The sequence below is a fragment of the Thamnophis elegans genome, chromosome 2 (assembly GCF_009769535.1).
Source record: "Thamnophis elegans isolate rThaEle1 chromosome 2, rThaEle1.pri, whole genome shotgun sequence".
NCBI classification, from domain to species: Eukaryota; Metazoa; Chordata; class Lepidosauria; order Squamata; family Colubridae; genus Thamnophis; species Thamnophis elegans.
The window spans coordinates 98,575,119-98,599,255 of NC_045542.1; the positions used below are offsets into that span (position 1 = coordinate 98,575,119).

General features: G+C 42.5%; 1 protein-coding gene across 2 annotated transcripts in view; it reads left to right on the top strand.

Moving 5' to 3' along the window:
• The window catches only part of FAM193B (family with sequence similarity 193 member B), a 40,508-nt gene extending 16,618 nt beyond the window's left edge, over window positions 1-23,890 (top strand). The window contains exons 2-10 of one of the 2 annotated variants that reach the window (XM_032211195.1): window positions 7,687-7,926; window positions 8,400-8,616; window positions 8,937-9,137; window positions 9,921-10,317; window positions 12,892-13,087; window positions 13,578-13,814; window positions 17,687-18,689; window positions 20,867-20,942; window positions 23,477-23,890. In XM_032211195.1, coding sequence (XP_032067086.1) covers window positions 7,687-7,926; window positions 8,400-8,616; window positions 8,937-9,137; window positions 9,921-10,317; window positions 12,892-13,087; window positions 13,578-13,814; window positions 17,687-18,689; window positions 20,867-20,942; window positions 23,477-23,573 — 2,664 coding nt within the window. In that variant the 3' untranslated portion in view covers window positions 23,574-23,890. The remainder of the gene's footprint in view (window positions 1-7,686; window positions 7,927-8,399; window positions 8,617-8,936; window positions 9,138-9,920; window positions 10,318-12,891; window positions 13,088-13,577; window positions 13,815-17,686; window positions 18,690-20,866; window positions 20,943-23,476) is intronic. The other variant, XM_032211196.1, reaches the window with a different exon arrangement.
• Window positions 23,891-24,137: the final 247 nt, after the last annotated feature.

Sequence of the window (24,137 nt, forward strand, 5' to 3'; positions counted from 1 at the left end):
CTGGCATTCCTGCAGAGAGGGCTCTGTGTGCCACCAGTGGGACATGCGCCATAGGTTCGCCATCATGATTATAAAGCTTATTTTGTGGATTTGAGATCCAAATTATAAATGACGTGCAGAGATTAAGATTTCAAACTAGGTTGATTGGTATTAAATGCTCAAAGTTTCATTCAGGGACTTGTAAATAAGCTCCCAATAAATCAATACTTTAAAGTATTAAATATTAAATAAATATGTTTTCCCCAAAATAAGACCCAACCAGAAAATAAGCCGTAGCATGATTTTTCCAGCCTGCTCATAATATAAGCCCTACCCCCAAAATAAGCCCCCATTTAGATTGTCAGCCCCTATTGGCGTGGCCAGCACAGGAGGTGGCAAGCGCACAGAGGCCAATGGTGTCTGGCAGCAGCCACAGCCTGCTGGTCCATTGGCTGGCACACTCTGGGGCTGCGCAGCCCATACAACCTGTGCAGTCTATGTATCACAGGTGAGTCTGAGCACTGCAACCATTAGGCTGGCCCTCTGCCCATTGAGAAACAAGTTAGAAGAACATTGAATACTGTGAGTATTTGACAGTTCTAAGTGTAATCAGCTAAAAACAGGATAAAGTGGCAGCAAAATGTGTTATTGTTTAGAAAAGTGCCAGATGTTGGATCTGACTGAGTAATAATCTCTATAGTAAAATAAAGAAATATGGAAAAATTACATTTCCTTACTGTATAGTCAGTGGGAAGAACATAACCTAACACATGTTGTTCATGATTCATTTCTTTGAAACTGAGGCACCAGTTATGACGTGATCAAGTTTCATAATGTTTTTTACAGAGGTTCATTCTGAAAAATATATGTTTTTTAATTAGTTCAAATGAATTTCCTTCTGAATTAAAGCTCAATATAAAGGGCCCAATATAAAGATCCTCACCTACGTTTCATCAGTCTTGGGAACCATAATATATCCTTTTTATAGAGAAGATAGAACATATTTTATTTTTCATAAAAGTAGTCTGTTAACTTACGGTAGTCTCTCATTTATGTCCTGGCCTTTCTTCAAAGCTTCAAAGCAGCATACAATATATAGTGTTATGCTTGAAAACAAGAAGATCCAGAGATGAATAGGTCTTTAAATCTGGTGATGTATATCCATATATGACTGAGGGTGTTACTTGGAAACAGTGCTTTCTACACTCCTATTTTATTTTTAATAATTTAATATAGTGTATTATTTACTAGTGTTATTTTAATGCTTGTAGGTTGCATAAGAGTCCACTAGAATTAAGGCAGTGGATAAATTGCTTAAATAAATACTTTATGCAAGGGGCATGAGATGATGGAGACAAAAAATTTCATTTATTGAAAGACAGCAAGAAGGGGCTGTGGAGTGATGAGATCTAACACTGCATCTTTCCATCGTTGATACACTCAGCAGACATGAGGCATTGTCATGTATACCAATGTTATTATTGTTAGTTGGGAAGTCATGTCCGACCCATCGCAACCCCATGGACAATGTTCCTCCAGGCCTTCCTGTCCTCTACCATCCTCTGGAGTCCATTCAAACTCATGCCAACTGATTCGGTGACTCCATCCAACCACCTCATTTTCTGCTGTCCCCTTCTTCTTTTGCCCTCCATAGTTCCCAGCATTAGGCTCTTCTCCAGTGAGTCCTTCCTTCTCATCAGGTGGCCAAAGTATTTGAGTTTCATCTTCAGGATCTAACCTTCTAAAGAGCAGTAAGAATTGATCTCTAGGATTGACTGGTTTGATATAGGAGTCCTCAAAAAGTATGCATTGAATGATGGAGCATTTTTTTCCTCCCTGCCGACAAATAGCTGATTCTATTACCAACGATGTCTCTTTGGAAGCATGCTCCCCAGTTTTGAATGGGAGTAACTTTGAATGACCCATTATGACTGTGTACTTGCCTGGGAAGAGGAATCTAGAGGATTGCAGCTCTCGGGAAGAGTGGTCAGTGGTCATCTTTTCCTGCTGTTTTGTGTATTTTGTACTGTTTGTATTTTTAAGCACACCTCCATTTTAATATCACTTTTTGAAGCTTAATTGTTAATAGCCTGGATGAATACTGATTCGCCTATACCCTTTTGCTTCATTAGAGGTGTAAAATTTCATCATCTTATTTCAGAGCTTTAAAATAATTTTCTCTTACACCACAAAGACGTCAGTGGCATAGGCTGCTGTTGGTTTTAAATTTTTTGTAGTGAAAGTGATTTGATCTCATTTATACCAGATTTTTACTCTTAAGGATTTTATATTTTATTAGTTTTTTTAAAGAATGTCATTGCTTCATTTTACTTTTGTATATATTCTTGTCTTTTTATTTTTAAAAAGATGGGGATTTTCCCCCTCCCCCCCCTTTCTCTTTTAAAAAAAAACTTTCAGTTGTGAGAATCATTATCTTAGCTCATTCCATGGTTCATTTGTTATGGAACATCTACTTTCTTTGTCCTTCAAAAAGAACTGTTTACATTCTGCTGTGAAAGCTTGATTATAAGAGAGATTCGGATTTTATAAAACGAAAGCAATAATAAATGAAGGGCTGAGATGGGATTCAGATGACTTTAATGTTAAAATCTTCTTGGAAACTTTGGGGGAAAAAATGTTTAGGAACTTACACATTAAATGAAAAACTAGATAAACGGTTTGATGAATTTGTCACAATTTCAGATCATCCTAAAGAAGACCTCCAGGTATAGGCGAAAGTAATCAGCTATGCAATTGGATGAATTGGAAATAAATTCGCTGTTAATAGATTTGAAAGAGAAGGAATTTTGCTTGAAAACTGGAGATTTTGCTAGAGGAACTGAAGGGGGCATTTAACAAACAGGAATCTCTTAGGAAAGTTGATGAAGTCTGTGGAATAGAACCATCACGTGTAACTAGAAGACAGCTGTCAAGAGACATGGTGTTCCAATTTGCAGGAACATTTACTGAACGAGTGCTATGGAGATATATTCAGTGGAGACCTACTTTTTGGGGAGTGAGAAGCAGCTGTCAGGAAAGATTTCATTTACAATTTTAAAGAAAAGTAACGATGATAAACTGGAAGATGCTGCTTTTATTTCCAAGAATCAATCAGTGGTATTTGATCCTGGATGGATCAGAGTCAATGGTTGCAATGTTTATGAGGCACTAGAGGCTGCTTGTGGACTTTCTGTGAGTTAAATACAAAAATAGATAGTTAACAGAGGGCTTTGAAGTTTAGCTTTGTTGTTGGGATTATATTTTAACTGTTTTTTTAATAGTATAGGTCGAATTGGTTGATTGATAATAGATTTCGATATTTGTGATATTTTATAATGCCGTATAGCCATTTTGCAAATATAGATGTAGAAGTTCATAAACTGTGGACCTGTTTTGCAGGGAGGGGGGAACTATTATTGTGGAAATATATTTATCCATATTCAACTGGGGGGCAGGATATTTTATTTGTATCTTTAATATTTTGTTTTATATAATTTTTTTCTTCATCTTTGTTTTTGCCTTGTATTTTTTTATTATGTATTTTAGCTTTGGATTATGTATTTTAGCATTCAAAATAATGAATACCAACGTTTATGTGCTTATGTTCCATATAGCGGACATCTCAATTAGCCCAGATTGCCCTTATGTGGAGGAATTTAGATGATTTAATTGATAAAATTTAGATAACCTTTGCATGCATGACTAGTATGGTGGGTGAGTGGGAGGAGAGGCCAGGTCTACTTGAGATTATTTTACTTTCGCCTTCAAAGCACAATATCATTAATGTTTTATACATGCATGGAAATTCCCCTTCAGAATCTCTCATTGGGGAAACTGACATTTCCTCTTTCTACAGAGGCTTGCATCTGATTGGCTGATCCCTGTGTTGTTACTATCAGTTCCTTCATTAACCTTTATAGCTTTTTTAATTATATCATCGTCAACATCTACAAATGGGGCTCTTACAGATTGTGATTTCTCTGCTTAAGAATGTTTTCTTTAAAATTAGACAGCCTGTTTGAATCAGGAAGAGGCAAAATAGAGTACTGAGTCAGAACTGGATATGCTGATTAGTCTGCCTGAAGAATTGCAAAGATAGGGGAATGCTCAGTTCAAGCTGCATGCGGGGAAAAAGAACAGCATCTCTGATTTTGAAGCATGACTGTACATAGTCTAGGCTGCCTATATATAAACACATTCTAGCCCATTTCAGTGGCTCTCTGCCATTTTCAGCAGAAAGCTTCAGGGAAGTAGCATTCTGACATATAGTATGTGAATGTAGTAGCATGCACCGTGTTTCCCCCAAAATAAGATCGGGTCTTATTTTCTTTTGACCCCTCCAAAAAAGCACTTGGCCTTATTTTTGGGGAGGTTTTATTATTTTAGAGGTGAAGGAGGCGGCGAACGTGGTCACCTCATGGCTATTGCTGTGTTGCAATATTTTCAGGGAGGGCTTATTTTAGGGGGAGGGCTTATTTTAACGCATGCGCTCAAAAGCCTGATTGGGCTTATTATCCGGGGAGTCTTATTTTCAGGGAAACAAGGTATATATCTTCAAATAAAATCCTGTACAGTAATATTACACAGTGGATACTTGAACCGGTTCACCGACAAATGCGCGCACAACAAAAGTGCGCCGACAAAACTGCGGCGAGAAAACCGCGACATCAAAATTGCACCCACAACAGCGCACTGACAAAAGCGCGCCATCAACAAACAACGCGAAAACAAGGTAATAACCTTAACCCTAAACCTAACCCTAAACCTAACCCTGAACCTAACCCTAACCCTTACCTTAACCCTAATCGTGCTTTTGTGGGCGCAGTTTTGTCGGCATGCTGTTGTGGGCGTGATTTGAACATCATGGTTTTCTCGGCGCGGTTTTGTCATGCGCGCATTTGTCGGGTCACAACTTGAACCAGGCCTATGACAAAAAGACAAACCAGGCCTATGGCAACTGTTTAGCTGGTGAGACTCAGCTTCATTTGAGACCTAATAGAGGAATCATAATCAGATTAATAATTTAATTAATAAATAAATAAAGACAAAAGTGGTTTGCCAAGATCATAATTCCTTAATGAATAGAAAAATTGGGTAGAAATGCTATGGAATAGACTTTCACCCCATTTAACCATAGAAAAGGGTGCCATACAGCTATGGCTAAAAGTCTAATGATGAGAGAGCAAGGTATGAGACAGCATTGTACCTGTAAGCTCAAACTTTATGAAATTTATGAGGGTTTATGAGGACCTATGAGGGTTTTTTTTTCTAATCCAGGCGGTATTGTTTTGCATTATATAACTAATGCTTTATTTTTACTCATCTGTGAAGCATAAGTAGAATAATCTAATGAGAAGTGGTAGTAATAGATATTAGAAGATCTGTAAACTAGACTGATTTAAAAAAACATTTGGAATAAATACTATGTTTATGTACTATATTGATTAAAATATTTTTGCTGCAACGTATCTTCAGAGAGGTAGATCTTCTCTCCTTTTTTCTTTTTCATGATGTGGGACATTATCTTAAGTTCAGGTAAATATAGGGAATTGACTTTTATCAAAATAACCTCCGATATTTAATAGATGAGCCTTCATCTAATAGATGAGGCAATCAGGTGTTCTCCAGATGGGTTGGATCTGCTGGGAATTGTGGAAAACTTAGCTTATCTGAGAAAAGCCACCTTAAATTAACCTGAGAAATATTTCAGTTGAATACAAAAGAAGTTTACAGCTGCTTTTAGTGCAACATTTTTAATGTCTATAACTCAAGCATTCTTAATGGCAGTACTCCAAAACTTGGCCAGCTTATGTCCCTTATAAGTTAGGTTATCTAGGTGAGTAATAGAAAACTTGTGCTGAGAAAATTACTTGCCTTCTGGCAAATCAATAGAAGTTTGTTTGTTTGTTTGTTTGTTTGTTTGTTTGTTTGTTTATTTATTTATTTATTTATTTATTTATTTATTTATTTATTTATTTATTTATTTATTTATTTATTTGGCTATTTTGCTTTTTTCTATTGTGCGGGTATGATTGATTTACCATGTATGATCTGATGTTACCAGATTTTGATTAGCCATCCCAGCCCCCTAAGCACACCTGTTCCTAAAGATGTTATGAGGAGCACCGACCAGCACGCCTTCTGTCTCCCACTAATACATTCTTTGTGCTTTGAGTCACCTGGGACTGAGACAGGCCATCTGCTTTCCAAAAGCCATTCAGTGCACAGCCTATTGTCCCAGGTTTTTTGCTTAGTGGGAGGCAATACAACCTGAACACTTCATGCTTGTTGCCCTTTCTTCCCAGTCCTGAGTCCGATTTGTTGCCAAGCTTCTCTCTCCCCCCCCCCCCCCATGGCCAGGCATTGTGGTGTGGGAGGAAGGAAAGGAACAGCAAGGAAAGCAACGTCTTGTGTGTTGCAGCTGCTCTTCCTTCTTCACTCACACTAAATATCAAGTAGAGGGTCAGAGTCACTTGTTTGACCTAGGTGGCCGTATAAATTGAATGAATAAAAAAATAAAAAAAAGAATAGGCTGAGACCAAAGATCCTTGACATAGCCCTGAAAATATGTGTATGGTGGGGCGGGGGAGGCAGCATACTAGCTGAGACAGAAGTTGAAAGGCATTTGAAGAGATGTGTTACAAAATGTATTGTTATCTATTGGTCCTTGGAGCATTGAAGTAGTTGCATCCTCCAAAACAGGGCTCTGGCAACTTTGGCAACTTTAAGACTTGGAGACTTTAACTCCCAGAATTCTTTAGCCAGACATGCTAGCTGGGGAATTCTGGGAGTTCTGGGGAAGTCCGTAAGTCTTAAAGTTGTCATGGTTGGAGACTCCTGCTCCAGAAGACTCAGCATAACCTCTTTGAAGGTTTCATAGATTGTCTGCTTGCCCAATCTCTTTGTTTCACCAGGCGATCCAGAGCTCATTCAATCTGTGTCTGCATGCATTTGAAACCTTTGAAACAATCACACTTTTAGACAATATAACTGCCTCAGGGTTTTGAGGCAGATCACTCCATTTAGACCAGGGGTGTCAAACTCTTTATTTCATGGAGGGCCGCATCAGGGTTGTGTTGGACCTCAGGGGGCCGGGTGGGTGTGGCCAGCTCGATGTCACTCATGTCGAGAGCATCTGTGGTGACCTGGCTGGAGCTGGGGAGATCCATTGTCTCCAGTGGAAGGAGGTGAGACCAGGGAGTGGGCCAAGCCCTTGTCCTCTAGAGGAGCCTCACCGCCCCTCTCAGGTCATGTGGAGGACACAAAACATTTCTTGATGCCTCCTTGCCTTGTGATCAAATGCCACTTTTGCTGGTAGATTGTTTTGCTAGCACTCTGCCAGTGAAAAGGGGGCTGGGGCGGCTGCGCTTCCGAACTCCGTTTTCATCTGCCACAGCCTCCTATAGCATGCTGCCAACAAAAATGGAGCTCGGGAGGGGCGCAGGCTCTGCCAGGTTGTAGATCAGTGCTGGGCCCAGGCACCACAGGCCGATTGTTTGCTATTTCCAGGGTGGCCCTGTAGACCAGAACTAAGTGCCTTGCGGACCGGATGCAACCTGTGGGATTTGAACTTGACACCCCTGATTTAGATCAATGTATTTTGCAAAGCACTTAGAGCTTAAGCTTATGTACCTTGAGAAAAAATGGCTGTCTGGATGCTTTCTCTGGGCAACGTGTCCTGAGCGTGTTTTTGTTGTTCTGCTGCAGGTTCTGCCTACTTCCAACCAGTCGGTGCAGACGTGCTGCTTGCTCTGCCATCGGGAGCGCAAAGACTGGCTTGGGCCATCCCATAATGGGCTGGTATCCCCAGGTGAGCGGCTGCCCCCAGACTTTGTACCAACATTGGTACAGAACCTTCTGGGAGAGATGCCCCTGTGGATCTGCCAAAGCTGTCGGCAGAGCGTAGAAGAGGAAGAAAGAAGAGCAGTCCAGGAACAGGCTCTGGCGGTAAGCATTTTAATGTGGATAAACGTTTGAAGGCCCAGTGGCTCACTCCAGGCAGATGCCATTGGTTAACAAAGGGTAATATCAATATCAAAGCTTAGTGTGGATTTGGGCATTTTCTTGAACACAATTCTAATTGCTTTGGGGCAAGGCTGTGAGAGTTGCCAGCTATGACATGGTTAGATGTTTTTTGAACAGTTATTGGCTTTGGGTCTTCTTTTTTTTTAGTCACTGTTTCTTTTTTGGCGGTAAGAAAGGAAATACAATTAAAGACAAGACTAGACAGGTCTATCTATCCTCACTCTAAAGAGCCTGCAATTTTACTCTTTTGTGCTATTGCTATGAAAGGTGCTACTGAGTAGGAAGAAACATTAGTCCAATGTTATATTTCCATATAGCTTAGTTAGCAGCTTACTTTCCCAAAGCAAAGTGATAAATGGAATGAGTGGCTACTTAGCCATCAATTCTCTTCCCAGGTCTCACTGTCACATACAGCCTGTAAGTCACAATCCTGCGGGGCAGGCTCCCACTCCTCTTCGTCTTCATCATCTTCATCCTCGTGCCACGGGAACTCGGGAGACTGGGACCCTAGCTCCTTCCTGTCCGCGCACAAGCTTTCGGGGCTCTGGAACTCCCAGCATGCAAATGGGGCAGCTCAAGGGAGCTCCCTTGGGGGAACACCTGTTGTACCAGGTGAGTTCATGTTGGCCCTGGACCAGTGCTTGTTTTATCCCTTTTGGTAGTGAAATTCTCCCTATAGCTTCTTCATGGAGGCTTTTATCAGTTACGGGGATGGATATTGTAGAACTATATTAAGAAAGTGTTTACATCTGCTGGTCCAGAGAAAGTAAGGTGTCTTCTCTTTGGGCTAAGTAATGCTCATAGGAAAGTTTCTGCTTACTAGGTTTATCTCTAGAGACCTCTATGATCTTGGACCAGGAAAAGGTTCCACAAGTGGGGAGGTGAGCTAGGGGCCTGGAGAGCAGCCAGCTCCATTTCTGACTCCGTTTCAGGTGACAAGCACCCCGGCCTTCCTCCGGAGTGTGTCAACCAGGCCCCTGCTGTAGGAGGTGGGCTCAAAGCCTGTCCTTACAGCCACACGCTCACCCCAGCTCCCAGCGGCACCCCAGACTCACCTCTGCCTACCTCACTCGACTTCTGCAAAACGCTTCCCAAGCAGTTCAAGAGCATGTGTCGGAGACCCACCCCGCCAGGTCTGTATATGCAGGGCCTAGGGAAGGCCAACAGACCAAATTGGCAGGGCAAAAAGCCCCACCACTATATTGTTGGGCTCCCAACTGAAGGCGCTTTCTTCCTCCTGGATTACAGAGAGCCTTTTTCTTTTGGTTGAACTTGGGGCTTTTGTTTGACAGATCCAAGCCAGCCATAGTTGACTTTTTTTACCCATCTCTGTGGGTTATTGAATGGGCTTAGAACTTAAAGCATCCTTTGAGCCATGGTGGCGCAGTGATTAAAGTGCGGTACTGCAGGCTACTTCTGCTGACTGCCAGCTGCCTGCAATTTGGCAGTTCGAATCTCACCAGGCTCAAGGTTGACTCAGCCTTCCATCCTTCCGAGGTGGGTAAAATGAGGACCCAAATTGTTGGGGGCAATATGCTGACTCTAAACCGCTTAGAGAGGGCTGTAAAGCACCGTAAAGCAGTATATAAGTCTAAGTGCTATTGCTATTTACGTCCTGTATTGGGTTGGACTTTCTAAAATGCTCTGGGAGGAATGTCACTTATGGAAATGCCAAGTGTAAGAAGACATATAGTTGGGTTTGGTTAGATTTTACTGTGGTATCTAGATATATAGCCTTAGACCCTTTGAGATATTACAGAAGGAAAATATTTTGTGGGAGGAAACAGTAGTTTATGGTGGGGTTTATTTGATGTAGCAGCTTAGTGACTCAGGGTATTTTTACCCTCTTCGTAATTCATGGAAATGTCTGCTGGAAGGATTAGACCTAACATCATTTTGTTCCCATCTGGCTGCAGGCGAGGCCTTCCACTCCTCGGAGCACCACCGGCATGTGGACCTCACTGCTCCACCCAACAGCCCCACAGGCCTCCCCTCACAGCCACCGGCACTCCTTCCTGCAAAGCAGATGCCTGCCCACACCGGGCCCTACAGCTCTCCTCCTCATGTTCACTTGAGCTCTTCACCGCAGGCGGCCCCATTTCCTACACCAGCCCTTAGTCCACATGCACCGGCCCCCAAACCAGGAGCAGAGTCCCCTCCTACTGGATCTTGTAAGAGCCCACACTTACCCACTGCCAATGTGCCACTCCTGAAGATTCCACCTCCTGTAGGATGCACCCATCCCTGCAACGGGCACTGCAGCGGTTCCTTGGGTCCTCCTACCGCATCACATCAACTACCCAGCACCAACAGGTAATTAAGTGGAGTTCTGATTGCTCTGCACTCCCAATATCATTAATCAGGTTCTTGTTGCATTTCCCTTCATAGTTTGCCTGCTTGTCTTGACAGATCTGCTAAAAATCATAGCTCTCATTGGATACATATTTTTGGAATATCTGATTTTGTATTGAGAATAACAATATATGGAACCTCACATCTCACATTAATCCTTAAAACATCCAGCAAACTAATGGCATAGTAGGCAGAGTGTTAGTCCCTTTTTCAAGTATGGTTTTATATGTATTTGATAATCTGATCTTCTCCTCCTGTGTTCTTTCTGGCTACCAAAGAGGGGTGTTGAAGAACTCCTGTCAAACTATTGTCTTTTGGACTTGATTGAAACTCTTAAATCAAAATCCTAGCTCTAGCTTCACCTTATGCCTATTTGTCCCACTGATGACTGAATCCTGATATGTTTCCTCAAGCGTTAATGTTGCCATATGGAAGGATATGTAACAGAAGTTAAATAAGAATACACCATTGCTAATTGTTTTTATAGCTTTTTAATGACAACAGTAAAAAAATGAAAAACTATCTAAATTTTTTTACCATAAAACAAACAACTCCAGACAATTAGACAACTTTAATCAAAAATCCTCTGCCTTGCCCCACTGTCAATAAAAGAATAATTCACATTATCTGACAAACACACATATCAAAGTTGAGTCTACTAACCAGCAGTAGCTTTATCTTTCCAGCATTGTATAATTTAAGTGTTGATAAATCCCTGTGTATAAAGGAATTACAATTTTTGATGCTTTGTTAAATTTTAACTACTGGAGAAATAGCTTAAAAGAGTGTGGATATTTCTTTATTAAATAGACAATTTATAAGACTGCCCATCTTAAATAATTTTGGCTACTATCAGAACAGCAATATAAGAAAAAAACACAACAAAAATAGCAATTAAAATAATTTTTATTTCAGAAACAGCAGTTGACCTAAAGCAATTTGACAGTTCTGTGAATTTTGACCTTTACTATGGCAAGAATAGAATAAGTCAAAATTGTAATGAATTAATGTTGCATCGTCTAACTGTAATCAACCATAAGAAATAGCAAATCAACCATAACAAATCTTTGCTGAATATGTTCTAGGATGCAGTATTCCTGTAGAAAAAAAGAGTACTTTTTTCTTGTTGTATTAACCACATTTTTATCAGAAGACACTCATTTTTCAGTTTTAAAAACAATCTGTCATTACTTTGCTAGAACAGAACATTCAGATCAAAAGATCATATAATGCTATTGGTCTCTTACTCATCTGGGAGCATCAGATAATTCTTCCAAGTTATTTATTAAATGCAGACTTTCAAAAGCAGTGATATTTCAAGTCCAGATAATAAATGGTTCAAAGCTATCAAGGAGATTCTGAAATAAATTCTTAAGTTTCATAAAGTTTTAAAACTCCTTTAACAGGGCTATTTTGATCTAAAATAATCATGTTTTAAGGAATTGAATATGTCTTCCATTATTCTTAATTAGAGTTGACCTTAAATACTTGATGGATAAAGGACACAAACTATATTGGTTACCGAATGTTTTCCATATATTTCTTACCGCATAAAGTGCAGGTATTGAAACTTCCCTTGAGAAGGATCCCAGTATTTCCAAGATGTTAGTAGCTTTAATAATAACTTTTCAACTGATTTTGAAAAATCTTGTTCCAAGGAGTAATTGAAGTAAAAAGAGATCAGGATTAGCCTAAAGTCATTCAGGAATAAGGGTGGACTTGGGTTTTCCCTATAGTGACATATCACCTGAACTGCCACCGGTAGCCTCCCATTGTCGAGTGCGATCCCACAGAGTTGGCCTCCTCAGGGTGCCGTCGGCCAGACAGTGTTGGCTAGTGACCCCCAGGGGGAGAGCCTTCTCTGTGGAATACCTTCTCTCTGGAATGAGCTGCCCCTGGAGCTTCGTATAATCCCCGACCTCCGGTCCTTCCGACACGCCCTAAAAAGTTGGCTTTTCCAGCAAGCAAGCCTGGCCTGAACAAAACAAAATAAATTATTGATCACTGTTAATTTTAATTTGAATTTTTTTAAAAAAATGTCATTGTCAATTTTAATTGGGTTTGGGATATTCTATTTTTTTTTTTAACTTTTGTACTATGTGTTTCTTTTAATATTGTACGCCGCCCTGAGTCCTTGGAGAAGGGCGGCATATAAATCTAATAAACCTAAACCTACTGTTTCTCAACTTCAGCAACTATAAGATTTACAAATTAGCTCAAGATGGTATATCGTATTCTGTCCTCCTATTTTGCCCTGTAACAGTCCTGCGAGGTAGGTTGGTCTGGGAGAGAATCTGTGGCCCAAAGATTTGCTCTTTTACAGGAAGGGCAACCTTGTTTCTCAAACATATTTCTGTCATAGTCGGACAAATCTTCTACTGATAGTATTTCTATCTTACCTGGATGGGGCTTTTAATATGTTGGCATTCATTCAACTCTTTCAAGATATTAGGCATCAATCTAGCATGTCCATTGGGAATTGAGAATCCAGTGTGTGCCTTTTCTTACCTCCTTTCCCCCCTCTTTCTCTCACAGGGACCCTGCCTGCAAGGGTCATAAATTCCCAAACGGTACAAGCTGTCATGCACCACAGTCCTGTGAGGCAGATGAGGGGCTTGGGGAGGATGAGGACAGCAGCTCTGAGCGTAGCTCCTGCACCTCATCCTCCACTACCCAGAAAGATGGGAAATTCTGTGACTGCTGCTACTGTGAGTTCTTTGGCCACAACGCGGTAAGTGAAGGCACTGCCAGCAGCCATTCCTAATCTATACTTATAGACTTCGTGTGAAGCTTGGAAGGACACCTTTCTGGCAATGGAGGCACTGCACTTCCCTTTCTCATTCTAGTGCCGGCCTTCCTCAAGTTGACTTCACTCTATCTAAATCGTTGTTTTTGTTCCAAGTTTTGAATTCTGTTATATTTTGTACTCAAGCATTTCAGCTGGGTTTTCTTCAACCCCAATGAGGCTAAATGCTTTAGATCAGCGTGTTTCTCAACTTTAAGATGCATGGACTTCAATTCCCAGAATTCCCCAATCCATGCATCGTAAAGTTGTCAAAGTTGAGGAATGCCGGCTTAGATAGATGAGACTTGCTTGGCAAAACTTTGAGTCAAGGAAGGAAGGGGAGAGCAGGAAAGATGGGAGTGGTATTCCTTGGGAATAATGTTGGGGTGGCAACTCAAATGTTTTGCACTCAACTAACAATCAACTCTGTCCACAGCCTCCAGCTGCTCCAACAAGCCGGAACTATGCTGAGATCCGGGAAAAGCTGCGCTCCAGGCTGACCAAGAGGAAAGAGGAACTTCCTCAAAAGCTGGGGCATAGCAGTAGCTCGGGAGAACCAGCTGTAGACCACCGGGACGTGGATGAGCTGCTGGATTACATTAACAGCACTGAGCCGAAGCCTCTGAACAGCGCTAAGGCTGCCAAGCGTGCGCGCCACAAGCAGAAGAAGAAGGTGGGCTTGTGTCCATGTGAGGAGTGGGTAAAATTGAGCTCCTTAGACCTAGCAAAATGATGTAGGAATGCTGCATAACAGATGGCTGTTTATTTATTTAAAAGATTTGTATGGTTCTAGAAACACAGCTCTGGGCAGCTCTCAACAGCAGCAAAACTAAAAAGTAATTAAAGCTTTTGTAGAGACAAAAAATGAGATGCTTCTAAGAAAACGTTCCACAAACGTCCATTTCATCCTACCCCCCCAGCACCTGGGAGAGAGCTAACTCTTTATGGCCTTCCTGAAATCTAAATATCAAATAAGGGTAGGTTTGGGAAAGAACTGCCTCAGAAGTATAAACGGTAGTCCCTGAATCTGGGTATATGGACAGGTAAGTGGTTTGGTGAAATGAAATACAGTGATACCTCAGTGCTCTATTAATTGGTTCTAGGAGGTGCGACGGGTACTAAAAAGGGCAAGTCTCAAAGAAACCATGTAACTTACCATGTAATACTTGGTTTTGGCCAGGAAGATTTTTCTGTCTGTTACTGTCAAGTGCTGGGGAAACCAGGAGATTCAGGCAGTTCAAACGAGTATGAAGATTTATTGCAAGCTTAAGCTCTCTACAAAAATCTGAGCTACTAAAGGTCAAGGGAAAGGAGTGGGAATAAGAAAGCATTCAAGGTGGGCTGGACTTAGAACTCTTGCAGTTGCACAGAGACTCATGACATGTTTGACCCCCTCCTTCGGGTTCCGCCTGGTCATCTCCTACAATCCCTTTTCCTATGTCAGTGACCCACCCAGTACGGATGACTTCCTGTTCACCCTCTGTGGTTGTTCTCCTTTTGCAGCAGCCTTCCCAGCATGGGAATTTCCTGTCCATTGCCCACAGCTGTCCCCCTCTTCCTATAGCAGTACATTAAGTACTAAACTAAGATCCGGTACTGGGACAACATTTTCACATTAAAATGCATTGAGTACTAAATTCGTTTTGAAGCAATTGATTACTGAGGTACCACTGTATATACCGTATTTTTCGGAGTATAAGATGCTCTGAAGTATAAGACACACCCAGTTTTGGGGGAGGAAAATAAGGGAAAAATATTTGCCTCTGCCTCCTAGCAATTTGCCTCCTTGCAACAAACAACACAGAGAATATACACTATTTGTAGTGTTACATTCCAGACTATACTTGTACAGATGCTGTTAAAATAGATGTGCTTTCTGGAAGTATAGTTATTCTCTGCTATTTAAAAGAAGATACAATAGCACTGGGCCTCTTCAGATCAAGCATTTATTTTAAAAAGCTTCTTCATTTTGTTAAGTTGTCTAGAACTAAATAATAAAGCAGTCTTTAAAAAAGAAGTCTAATAATTTGAACATTCTATAGGCCAGTGTTTTTCAACCTTGGCAACTTGAAGATGTCTGGACTTCAACTCCCAGAATTCCCAGCCAACTGCATTTTAGTTACTGACTTACTTCCTTGCAGCAAACAGCCTGATTAGCACAAAGGGAAAAAATGTGCTTCCCGGCAATTTGCCTTGTGGAGAAAACAGCAAATTTCACTTTCAGTTTCTCCCGATCATCAGCTGTTTCAGTCTGCAGGGATTTCTGTAACCCAGTGATGGCAAACCTTTTTTGGCTGCCGTGCCAAAAGCGGGGGGAGCACAGGGGGGTCGTGCACTGGCTTGCCACACCCATAATGCTATGCGCGCAACCCCCCACTAGCGTGCGTGTTTGCACGTGTTTAGCGACACACACCGCTTTTGCCGCATTTTTTCCGCCTTCCCCAGGATCCAGAGGCTTTCTAGGAGCCTGGGGAGGGCGAAAGCAGACTCCCCCCCCCCCCAAACGACCTCCGGAGGCCTCAGGAGCTTCCCAGAAGTCTCCGGAGGGCGAAAAACAGACCTGTGGGGAACCCAGAAGTTTGGAAATGGTGACCTCTGGAACGAGCTCCCCGTGGAGATCTGGACCCTCACCACCCTTCAGGCTTTCTACAAAGCCGTTAAAACCTGGCTGTTCCGGCAGGCCTGGGGCTGATGAGTTCCCATCCCTGCTCGAATTGTGTGGCTGTTGATTGTTTTTAAATTGTTTTTTGTATTTTGTTGCTTGTCCTTTGTTTTTTTTGTTTTGTACTATCCCCCCCCCCCCCTGGTTTGTTAGCCGCCCTGAGTCCCTTCAGGAATAGGGTGGCATACAAGTGAAATAAACCTTTGAACCTTTGACCTCCAGTTTGTTCGTAGGGCTGATTTTCGACCTCCGGAGCCTTCAGGAGGCTTCCCTGAAGGCTCCGGAGGGCGAAAAACGGACCTACGGACAAACAGGAAGCTACTTCCGGTTTGCTCGTAGGACTATTTTTTGCCCTTTGGAGCCTTCAGAGAAGCCTCCTGAAGGCCCCTGAAGCCTCCAGAGGGCGAAAAACAGCCCTACAAGCAAACCGGAAGTCCGTTCCTGAACTTCTGGTTTTCTCCTAGGGCCGGTTTTTCATGCTTTGGATGCTTCAGGGAAGCCTCCGGAGGGCAAAAAACAGCTTCAAAAGAAGGCCAAAGTCAGCTGGTCAATGTGCACTTATGTTTGCTGGCCAGCTGACAGGGCAACGCCTTGCGTGCCCTGACAAATGGCTCTGCGTGCCACCTGTGGCACGTGTGCCATAGGTTCACCATCACGACTATAGGCTATTGCAGCCCCGGAAAGCCCCCATTTGCTGCAAGGAGGTAAATTGCTGGGAGGCAGAGGCCAAAGGGTTGGGCTCGATGGGTGGGTGGGGTTACATTCAGTGTATAAGACGCACCCAAATTTTCATCCTGTTTTAGGGGGGGAAAGGTGCATCTTATACTCTGAAAAATACGGTAATACATTTATAGTCCTCCCAAGTCTATTTGGATATATTTTCATGATTGACATAAATTCCAAAAACATATGACATAATTAGCTCATAACATTTTAACTTATAAATGGATTGTGAGCCCGCCCCCCTTTTTTTTTCAAATTCTGCAGAAAAAATAGACTTCAAAAATACCATATGACCTACTCTGAGTTTAGTGGCAGGAGTCTATTAAATATGTGTGTGAATCTCCCAAAAGCATTGTAGACCCTTTAGGGATTAATCCAAAAGCCTTTTTCTCCATCTGGGTATTCTGGAGACTGAAAATATGAAGGTGCATTACACCAAATCAGACTACTACGTTCTTCCTGAGGCCTGCCAACCTGAAAGTGTGAATGCAATAGAACGACTATAAATGCAGCTGGGACGAATTTCCCTGCTACCTTTGCATGGAAGATAAAATAACTTTGCTTTACTGTCACTTTGAAGTAGAAAGATATAAATAAAGTCCATGCTCTTGCTATAGGATCTGATCTTCCCCCTACAATATATAAATAAACCAGAAGTTAGAATGAGTTGAGGATTTTTTCCTATGGTTAACTAAACAAGCACTTCAGCTATTTTACCCCTTGAACTGGGTCAGACACCTTGAAAGTTTATATTTGTTTTTCTGCTCACATCTTCCATTCTTTCCTGAATGTTGCACTGTCATGAGCTGAGCTTAGAGCAAGGGATGTAGGAGTCTTGGGACTTGTATACAGAGGGAAATTGCTGTGGGAAATTGCTGTGGGAAATTGCTGGCAGTGCGTCTCTTCCCTAAGGTTTGTTACTATAGCACAGACTTTGTATATGCCACCTTATTAGTTTCCAGAGTCAATTCCCTAGGATGCTCTGGGGTTTGTGTCAGTGCTTGCCTAGCTGTGTAAAGTGTGACAGGCTGAAAAGCAGAGGCCAATTCATTAGCCTGGGACTGACACTATCCTTCATCCTGCCGCAGAGCTACTCTTTCAATGGCTGTTTGATTTGCTGAAGCTGTTGAGGATTCATACTACTAATTCTGGTATTGCAGGAGAAGGAAAAGGCCCAGCTAGAGGCTGAGGCTCAGAAGCGTGTGGATCGAAGCCCGCCTACAGGTCAAGATCAGGAGCTGCCTGAAGAAAAGCTTCTGGAGTGGCCCCAGCTAGAACTAGAGCGAGTGAACAGCTTTCTGAGCAGCCGGCTACAGGAGATCAAGAACACAATCAAGGATTCCATCCGCGCCAGCTTCAGCGTCTATGATCTCAACTTAGATGTGAATGACTTTCCCAAAAAAGCTGCCGTGCTGGAACAGAAGAACCTTCTCTCCCACCTCAATGGCTCCTCTGAGCTGCAAGAGATTGACCTTGACCTGTCTCCACTTAGCCTGAATGCCCCCCATAATCATTCATTACTGAGAAATGAAGTGGGTCCTCGATGGGCTGAAAGCCCTGGAGAGGTAGTACCGCCGCCGGCCTCCGAAAATGGTGTGGTGAAAAGGCTGAATGCTGTACCCAATCTCTCTCGCATGATTTGGGTACAGTCACCCAAGCCGACAGACTCTCCCCAAGAGATTGGGACTAACCATGAATCCAAGGAGGCAGCACTGGGCAGGGGAATGGAAGTGCTAGAACAAGTGCCCAACACTGGAAAGCAGAGGAAGGGTAAGCGGCAGGGCTGCCCGGCAAAGAAGGGTGAAGCTCTCTCTTCTAACGATAACTCTGGCTCCAAGGGGATGGGGCAGAAGAATCCCTCCAAGGGCAACCTTTCCGAAATTCCAAGAGGCAGCAGTCATGCAGAGCAAGGCGATGGTGCCCGGGGGCTGCGACAGAGCCAGGGATGGAGTTGCGGTGGCTCTAAGGCAGACAAAGAGAAGAGCATTGAGGGGAAGAACCGGAGAGGTGAAGGCAGAGCTGATCAGACTGAGCAAGAGCCTGCTCTTTCTGGGCCTGGGGACCGGCATCTCCCACACATAGCCACCCCAGATGATTTGCCTCAACCAAAGGGCAAAGGCAAGAAGAGTAGGAACAAAATGGAGAAAACAAGCCCTTCCATTGGTGAGTTTCAGATATTCTCCATGCTTTTACTCGGCGACTACCGTGTTTCTCTGAAAATAAGACAGGGTCTTGTTTTCTTTTGACCCCCAAAGTAAGCACTTGGCCTTATTTTCGGGGAGGTCTTGTTATTTTTGAGGTGCAGGAGCGTGGTCACTTCATGGCTGCTGCTGCGGTGCAATATTTTCGGGGAGGGCTTATTTTAGCGCATGCACTCAAAAGCCCGATTGGGCTTATTATCTGGGAAGGTCTTGTTTTTGGAGAAACAGCATTCTTTAGATATAAGCTAGTTAACACTCCAAAGGGCTGGCAGTTCTAGACCGCCAGAAACCCATCAAACGTATACGATGATGCCACTGTCAGTTGACTGCAAGTCATGGAAACCACTGAAACAGGAGAGTTGTTAGGTTTCCTCCTGAATGATATTGCCACAGTCACATTTTACAGTGCTACAGCAGCCTTTTCCAAGCTGGTATTTTCTAGATTGACCCCACTGGCAAAGGCACTTCTTAGGGCCCCTTGAGTGGCCCATGTTACACCACTGAGCTGCACTGATTGCCAGTTTGCTTCCGGGTATTGGTTATCATTGTTAAAGCCTTGCATGGCATGGGCCCAGGCTACTTGAGGAGCCATTTGCCCCGATGGGGCTGGCCCACCCCACCAGCATCAGCAGAGGGGCCATTCTGCGGATCCCATCATTTAAGTAATTTCAGCTGGCGGAGTTCAGGAGAACAGCCTTCTCTGCCGTGGCTCCTGCCCTTTAGAATAACTTATGTTCTGAGGTGAAATTGGCTCCCCCCCTCCTGACTTTTCGTAAGAGACTTAAGACGTGGCTCTGCCAGATGGCCAGGGAACCCAATGGGGGAGCTTTGCACTGGAGGTGGTTGATTAATGAAAAGCTAATCCCCCCTCCCCCATCTCTCCCTCCCCCCCTTTATCTGGTTCCCTCCTTTGCCATCTTGTGCTAATGACCTTATTTTATCTGCTTTGTTATCTTAAATTTGATGATTTTTATTGTTTTTTTTTAATGTTTTTATGTTGTAAGTATCCCAGAATCGTTTGACACAAGATGGGCAGCAAATACATTTCATAATAAAATAAATACATTCTGGGAGATGCTGTATCTGCAAGATAAAAGTTTGGGGAATATATCTGGCCTAGAGTCTTAGCATGCTTTACAAAAAGGCCTTAACATGGTATTAGGGAGAATTTTACTGAGTCAGGAAAGCAAACTATAAATACTTTTTATGCCTAGTTTACATTTTCATGTAAGATTGTGAGAGGCTGGAATTTTGGCAGGGGCTGGTGTGGCTAACAGAGGAGAGAGGTGTGTGGATAAGAAAGAATTATTGTGTATGGAAAAGAAGAGAGAGAACATTAATGCTAAATACAACCCGGAGCTCCCAAACTGTTTTTAGCCTTCAGTTCCCTCCAGAACCAGCCATTATGCCCAGTGATTCTGGGATGTGCATGCAAAGGATTTCTGCCTCTTGCTAAAGCCTGCTTTTCATTTTACTCTCATAGAGTTCCCCCCTTGCAGTTGTGAGAGTGAAAAATATTTTGGATTTATTTAAAGTTGAGAATCACATGAAACCAAGGAAGGCCACATGGAATTTGTCATTCAGATATTTGTGTTTCCCCAGAAAATTTTCTTTCCACCACAACCTGCCAAGTGGGTTGCTGTGACACAAATACAGAATAAATTTCAATGAAGGACGCTTTGCTGTCTTTGTTTTAACCTGCAGGATGTGGCCTTCAACACATTTTGCATCAACATAAGAAAGTACCAGTGGTGAGTTGCAGGCGGTATGCCCCGGTACGGGCATACCAGAGCCTGCCCGGACCACCGGATGCCGTTCTGGTACGGTGCTCCGGAGGGCCAACCCGCCCCCCTGAGCTCCTTACCTGTCTTTTAAGGCTTACGTGCATGGCCCGTACAGCACCTGTGCGACGCTCCGCTGAGCAGCTGGAGCATTGTGGAGGCTCACGGAGGTGGTAAGATGCATGCGCGCGCTGTGTGCGTCCATGTGGACGCCACTGGGCCCATTCCAACCATACCAGTTGGATCGGGATCCAGAACCCACCACTGGAAAGCGCATGCTGTGCTTATCAAGGGAAGGAGATCCTTACAATTGATCTTTCTTTTGAATTATTAACCTTCTTGTATTGTACATTGCTAGATGACGTGTTCCTGCCCAAAGACTTGGATAGCGTGGAGATGGATGAGACTGACAGAGAAGTGGAATACTTCAAGCGGTAAGTTTTTGTCACATTAAAACTGACCTTTGGGATCTTTTCACCTCAGCTTCCACACGGGAAGGAGATCAATGGCATGCAGCTCTAATCCGAACGTCACAGTCAATGAATCTGGTTTGTTGAATAAGCCACAGCTTGTTCAGTGCACACAATATATGAAGCGACAAATCAGAGTTTATAAATCACAGTGCTAAATTGTTGCACCACTCTACACCAAACCATATTACAGCTTAACACAGTGGTTGAAACCTATTGCAAGGATAAGATTGGCTCTAAGGAAATGGAAAAATAATTTTCTCTTGTATTGCAAAGTATTAATTTGCAAGGAGGTGCACCGATAACGCCCTCCAGCCTCACAGGGTCCCTGATTGTAAGCATCATTCATCAGGGAAATGGTTAGGAGTGGAAGTTCAGATGCACTGTGCCGAAAGGAAGAATTTGCTGGTTGTTTTTTTTTCCCCCCCCCATGAATTTGGTAGCTCATGATTGTTTATTTCTCTGATGTCCAATTTTGTCTGATGTCAAATTCCTGCTATTGTGGTTTGCAAAGCATGGCTAATGGGTAGATCAGTCAGCGAGGGGTGGTTGGTGGTCTCTGAGCTTGGTTGTTTTCTTACATGTTTAATTACGAAACTAGGTAAGATCATCAATGCTAGTAAAGAGTGAGGGTTGCTGTCAATTTCTATTCTTTCAAAGCATTCCTATTAAAAGGAAACTAGATATTATGAGTCATCCAAGAGAAGAGTATTGTCTTAGTTTTCTTTTCAGGCACTTTGATAGCTGAATCTTGTAATAGAAATGCAAGGTACATTGTTAATAAATAGGAAAGGTTGACAATAATTGCTAATTGAAAGAATCATGTTTTCACTCTGGTTAATTTTGGGCCATTTTATTTGAAGAAACAATAAAATGATTCTGAACAATATATACAATATATATATATATGCAAAATATCTTTTATATTTTATTCCTCTAATGTTTACCTTTCCATTGCCTTTATGATAATCTGTCTCAAAGCTTCCTACATACATCACAAATTCTTTTCAAATGTGGCCCTATTTTTCCTTCTTATTTACAGTTTTTTTAGGGCCTTCAATTCATTAACCTTGAATTTCCTCCCGTTTTCTATGTACTGCTTCATCACCCATTTTCTATTATCTACTGTCTAAGAGTGTTCATCAAATACAATATTTTAAAAAATCAAATCAAACGTTTTGAGTTGAAATTCAATACAACGTAGTCGCATTTTAGAATGCTTCTATAAAACAAAACTTGAAACATATTTAATGTTTCATCCTTGGGAATAAAGGAAATAAACTCCTCATTCCCTTATTTATATCTTAGGGTCACAAAAGTATATGGAGTGGGAATCCATGCTAAATGTTATTTGTTATCCATCCACTCAACAGAAAAATTGACCCAAATAGAAGCAATACAGTAGTGAACCATACTTTTTACACTTTGCCAGCAGCAATATCTGCAAGATTGAGCTTAGCAAAGTGACACCAATGAAGTCATGTCAACATAAACAGTAAATAACACAAAAACAAAAACCCCTTTCTCTGGATATTGATTTAAAGCTTCTACCTAACTGTATGCACATTTGTATTTGGCAACATACCTGAAAAAAGAAAGTACAACAGAAGACATGGTAACATTATTATATTCCAGCCCATTAGTATTACTTCCCCATAAGTAAATAGCTAAAACTTTCCTAGTGGTTAACCATCTTCTCTCTGGCTATTCAGCCATTCAAAATTGCCTCTGATGCAGGTTCAGAACTAAAGCGCTTTGTCCAATCTTTATAAGTCATCTGTGTCATTATTAGCTACCTACAAATATTAGTTTTGGTGAAGAATTACTGATGGGCAACTGCTGGTGTTTGGGGAATAAAGCCAAGAAGGTTTAAGAGGAGAAGGTTGATTTTCAGAAAAAAATGACTTTTCCACTGAATCAGTATCCAAGTATGAGGAGGTGCAGAATCCTATTTGTTAGGCACGATGTTTGCTACTATAAAGTAGTCAGTTAATAGTTGTGAGGTCTGTTGAGATCTGCACATTCATTAATTAATTGCCTAAAAGAGGTCTGGAATCCATCTACTGTTTTTCTCTGGCTTTGCTGATGCAGTGTAAACCATTTCTTTCTGCAATATTGAGTACTCTATAAATGCCTTGAAAAGAAGCCAGGCATATACCTCTATCCCAAGTTCTGGGAAAAGCAGGTGTGCACTTGTCAAGGAGAAGCAATCGAAGTAATATTAACAGTAGGCAACTGAATGGGGGAGGGGGGGAATGTCTGAAACAATCAATTTCGCTGATCTGCAAATCAGTCTGTGGTCTCAAATCAGTTACTCTCATAAAATAGCTACCTAACAAGTTCCTGATGTCTCATTCTATGTCTGAAGACAAAGGCATGACTAATGTTTCTGTGTGTACATATGGGAAAGATAATGAAGTATAGATTTGTATGCCTATACAGTAAGAACAAATTACTACTCCGTTCATCACCCTTTTTCATCCCTCCCTGTATTGCAGGTTTTGCCTGGACTCAGCCAAGCAGACCCGACAAAAAGTGGCTGTGAACTGGACCAATTTCACCCTGAAGAAAACCACTTCGAGTGCAGCTCAGTGAGGTGTGCGGTGCAGCCCTGGTATATCCGCAGGGCCCCACACCTCGCCTTCCCTCTCCCCAAACCCATAGAGAGACACTTGACCTCACTGACCCTTGGCCCTCCCCTTTCCCCCTCCCCATGGGGCTCCCCATCCCTAGCCCATAAGCAGGGCCTGGACAGCCCGTGTCCCTCACCTCTCAGTGTTCGACGTTCGGGGAGATGCTGACTGAGCCGCCCCAAGCCCAGGGGCAGTCTTATTCGGCCAAGGCCCAACGTGGCACAGGGACCAGGCTGCACCCAATAAAGGACTTTTTAATTTTTTATTTTATTTAAAAAATCCATCTTCTCTGTTGTTTGTTCTGCCTTCACTGGGCCTTTGGTGCCAGGGCGTGGCCCTCTTCGTGGCAGGTGTGGCATGATGGAACCCCCTCTGCTCCTGAGCGCTTTCTTACATGTTGCTTCAACACTGTTGAGTTTCATAAGGGCAGGAGGTGCACAAGGAGCTCCCTCTACGAAGGAGTAAGAAGTTGTCTTCTGCTTTGAGAACTAGATATCCCCTTGCAAAATTACAGTGGCAGAGCTTC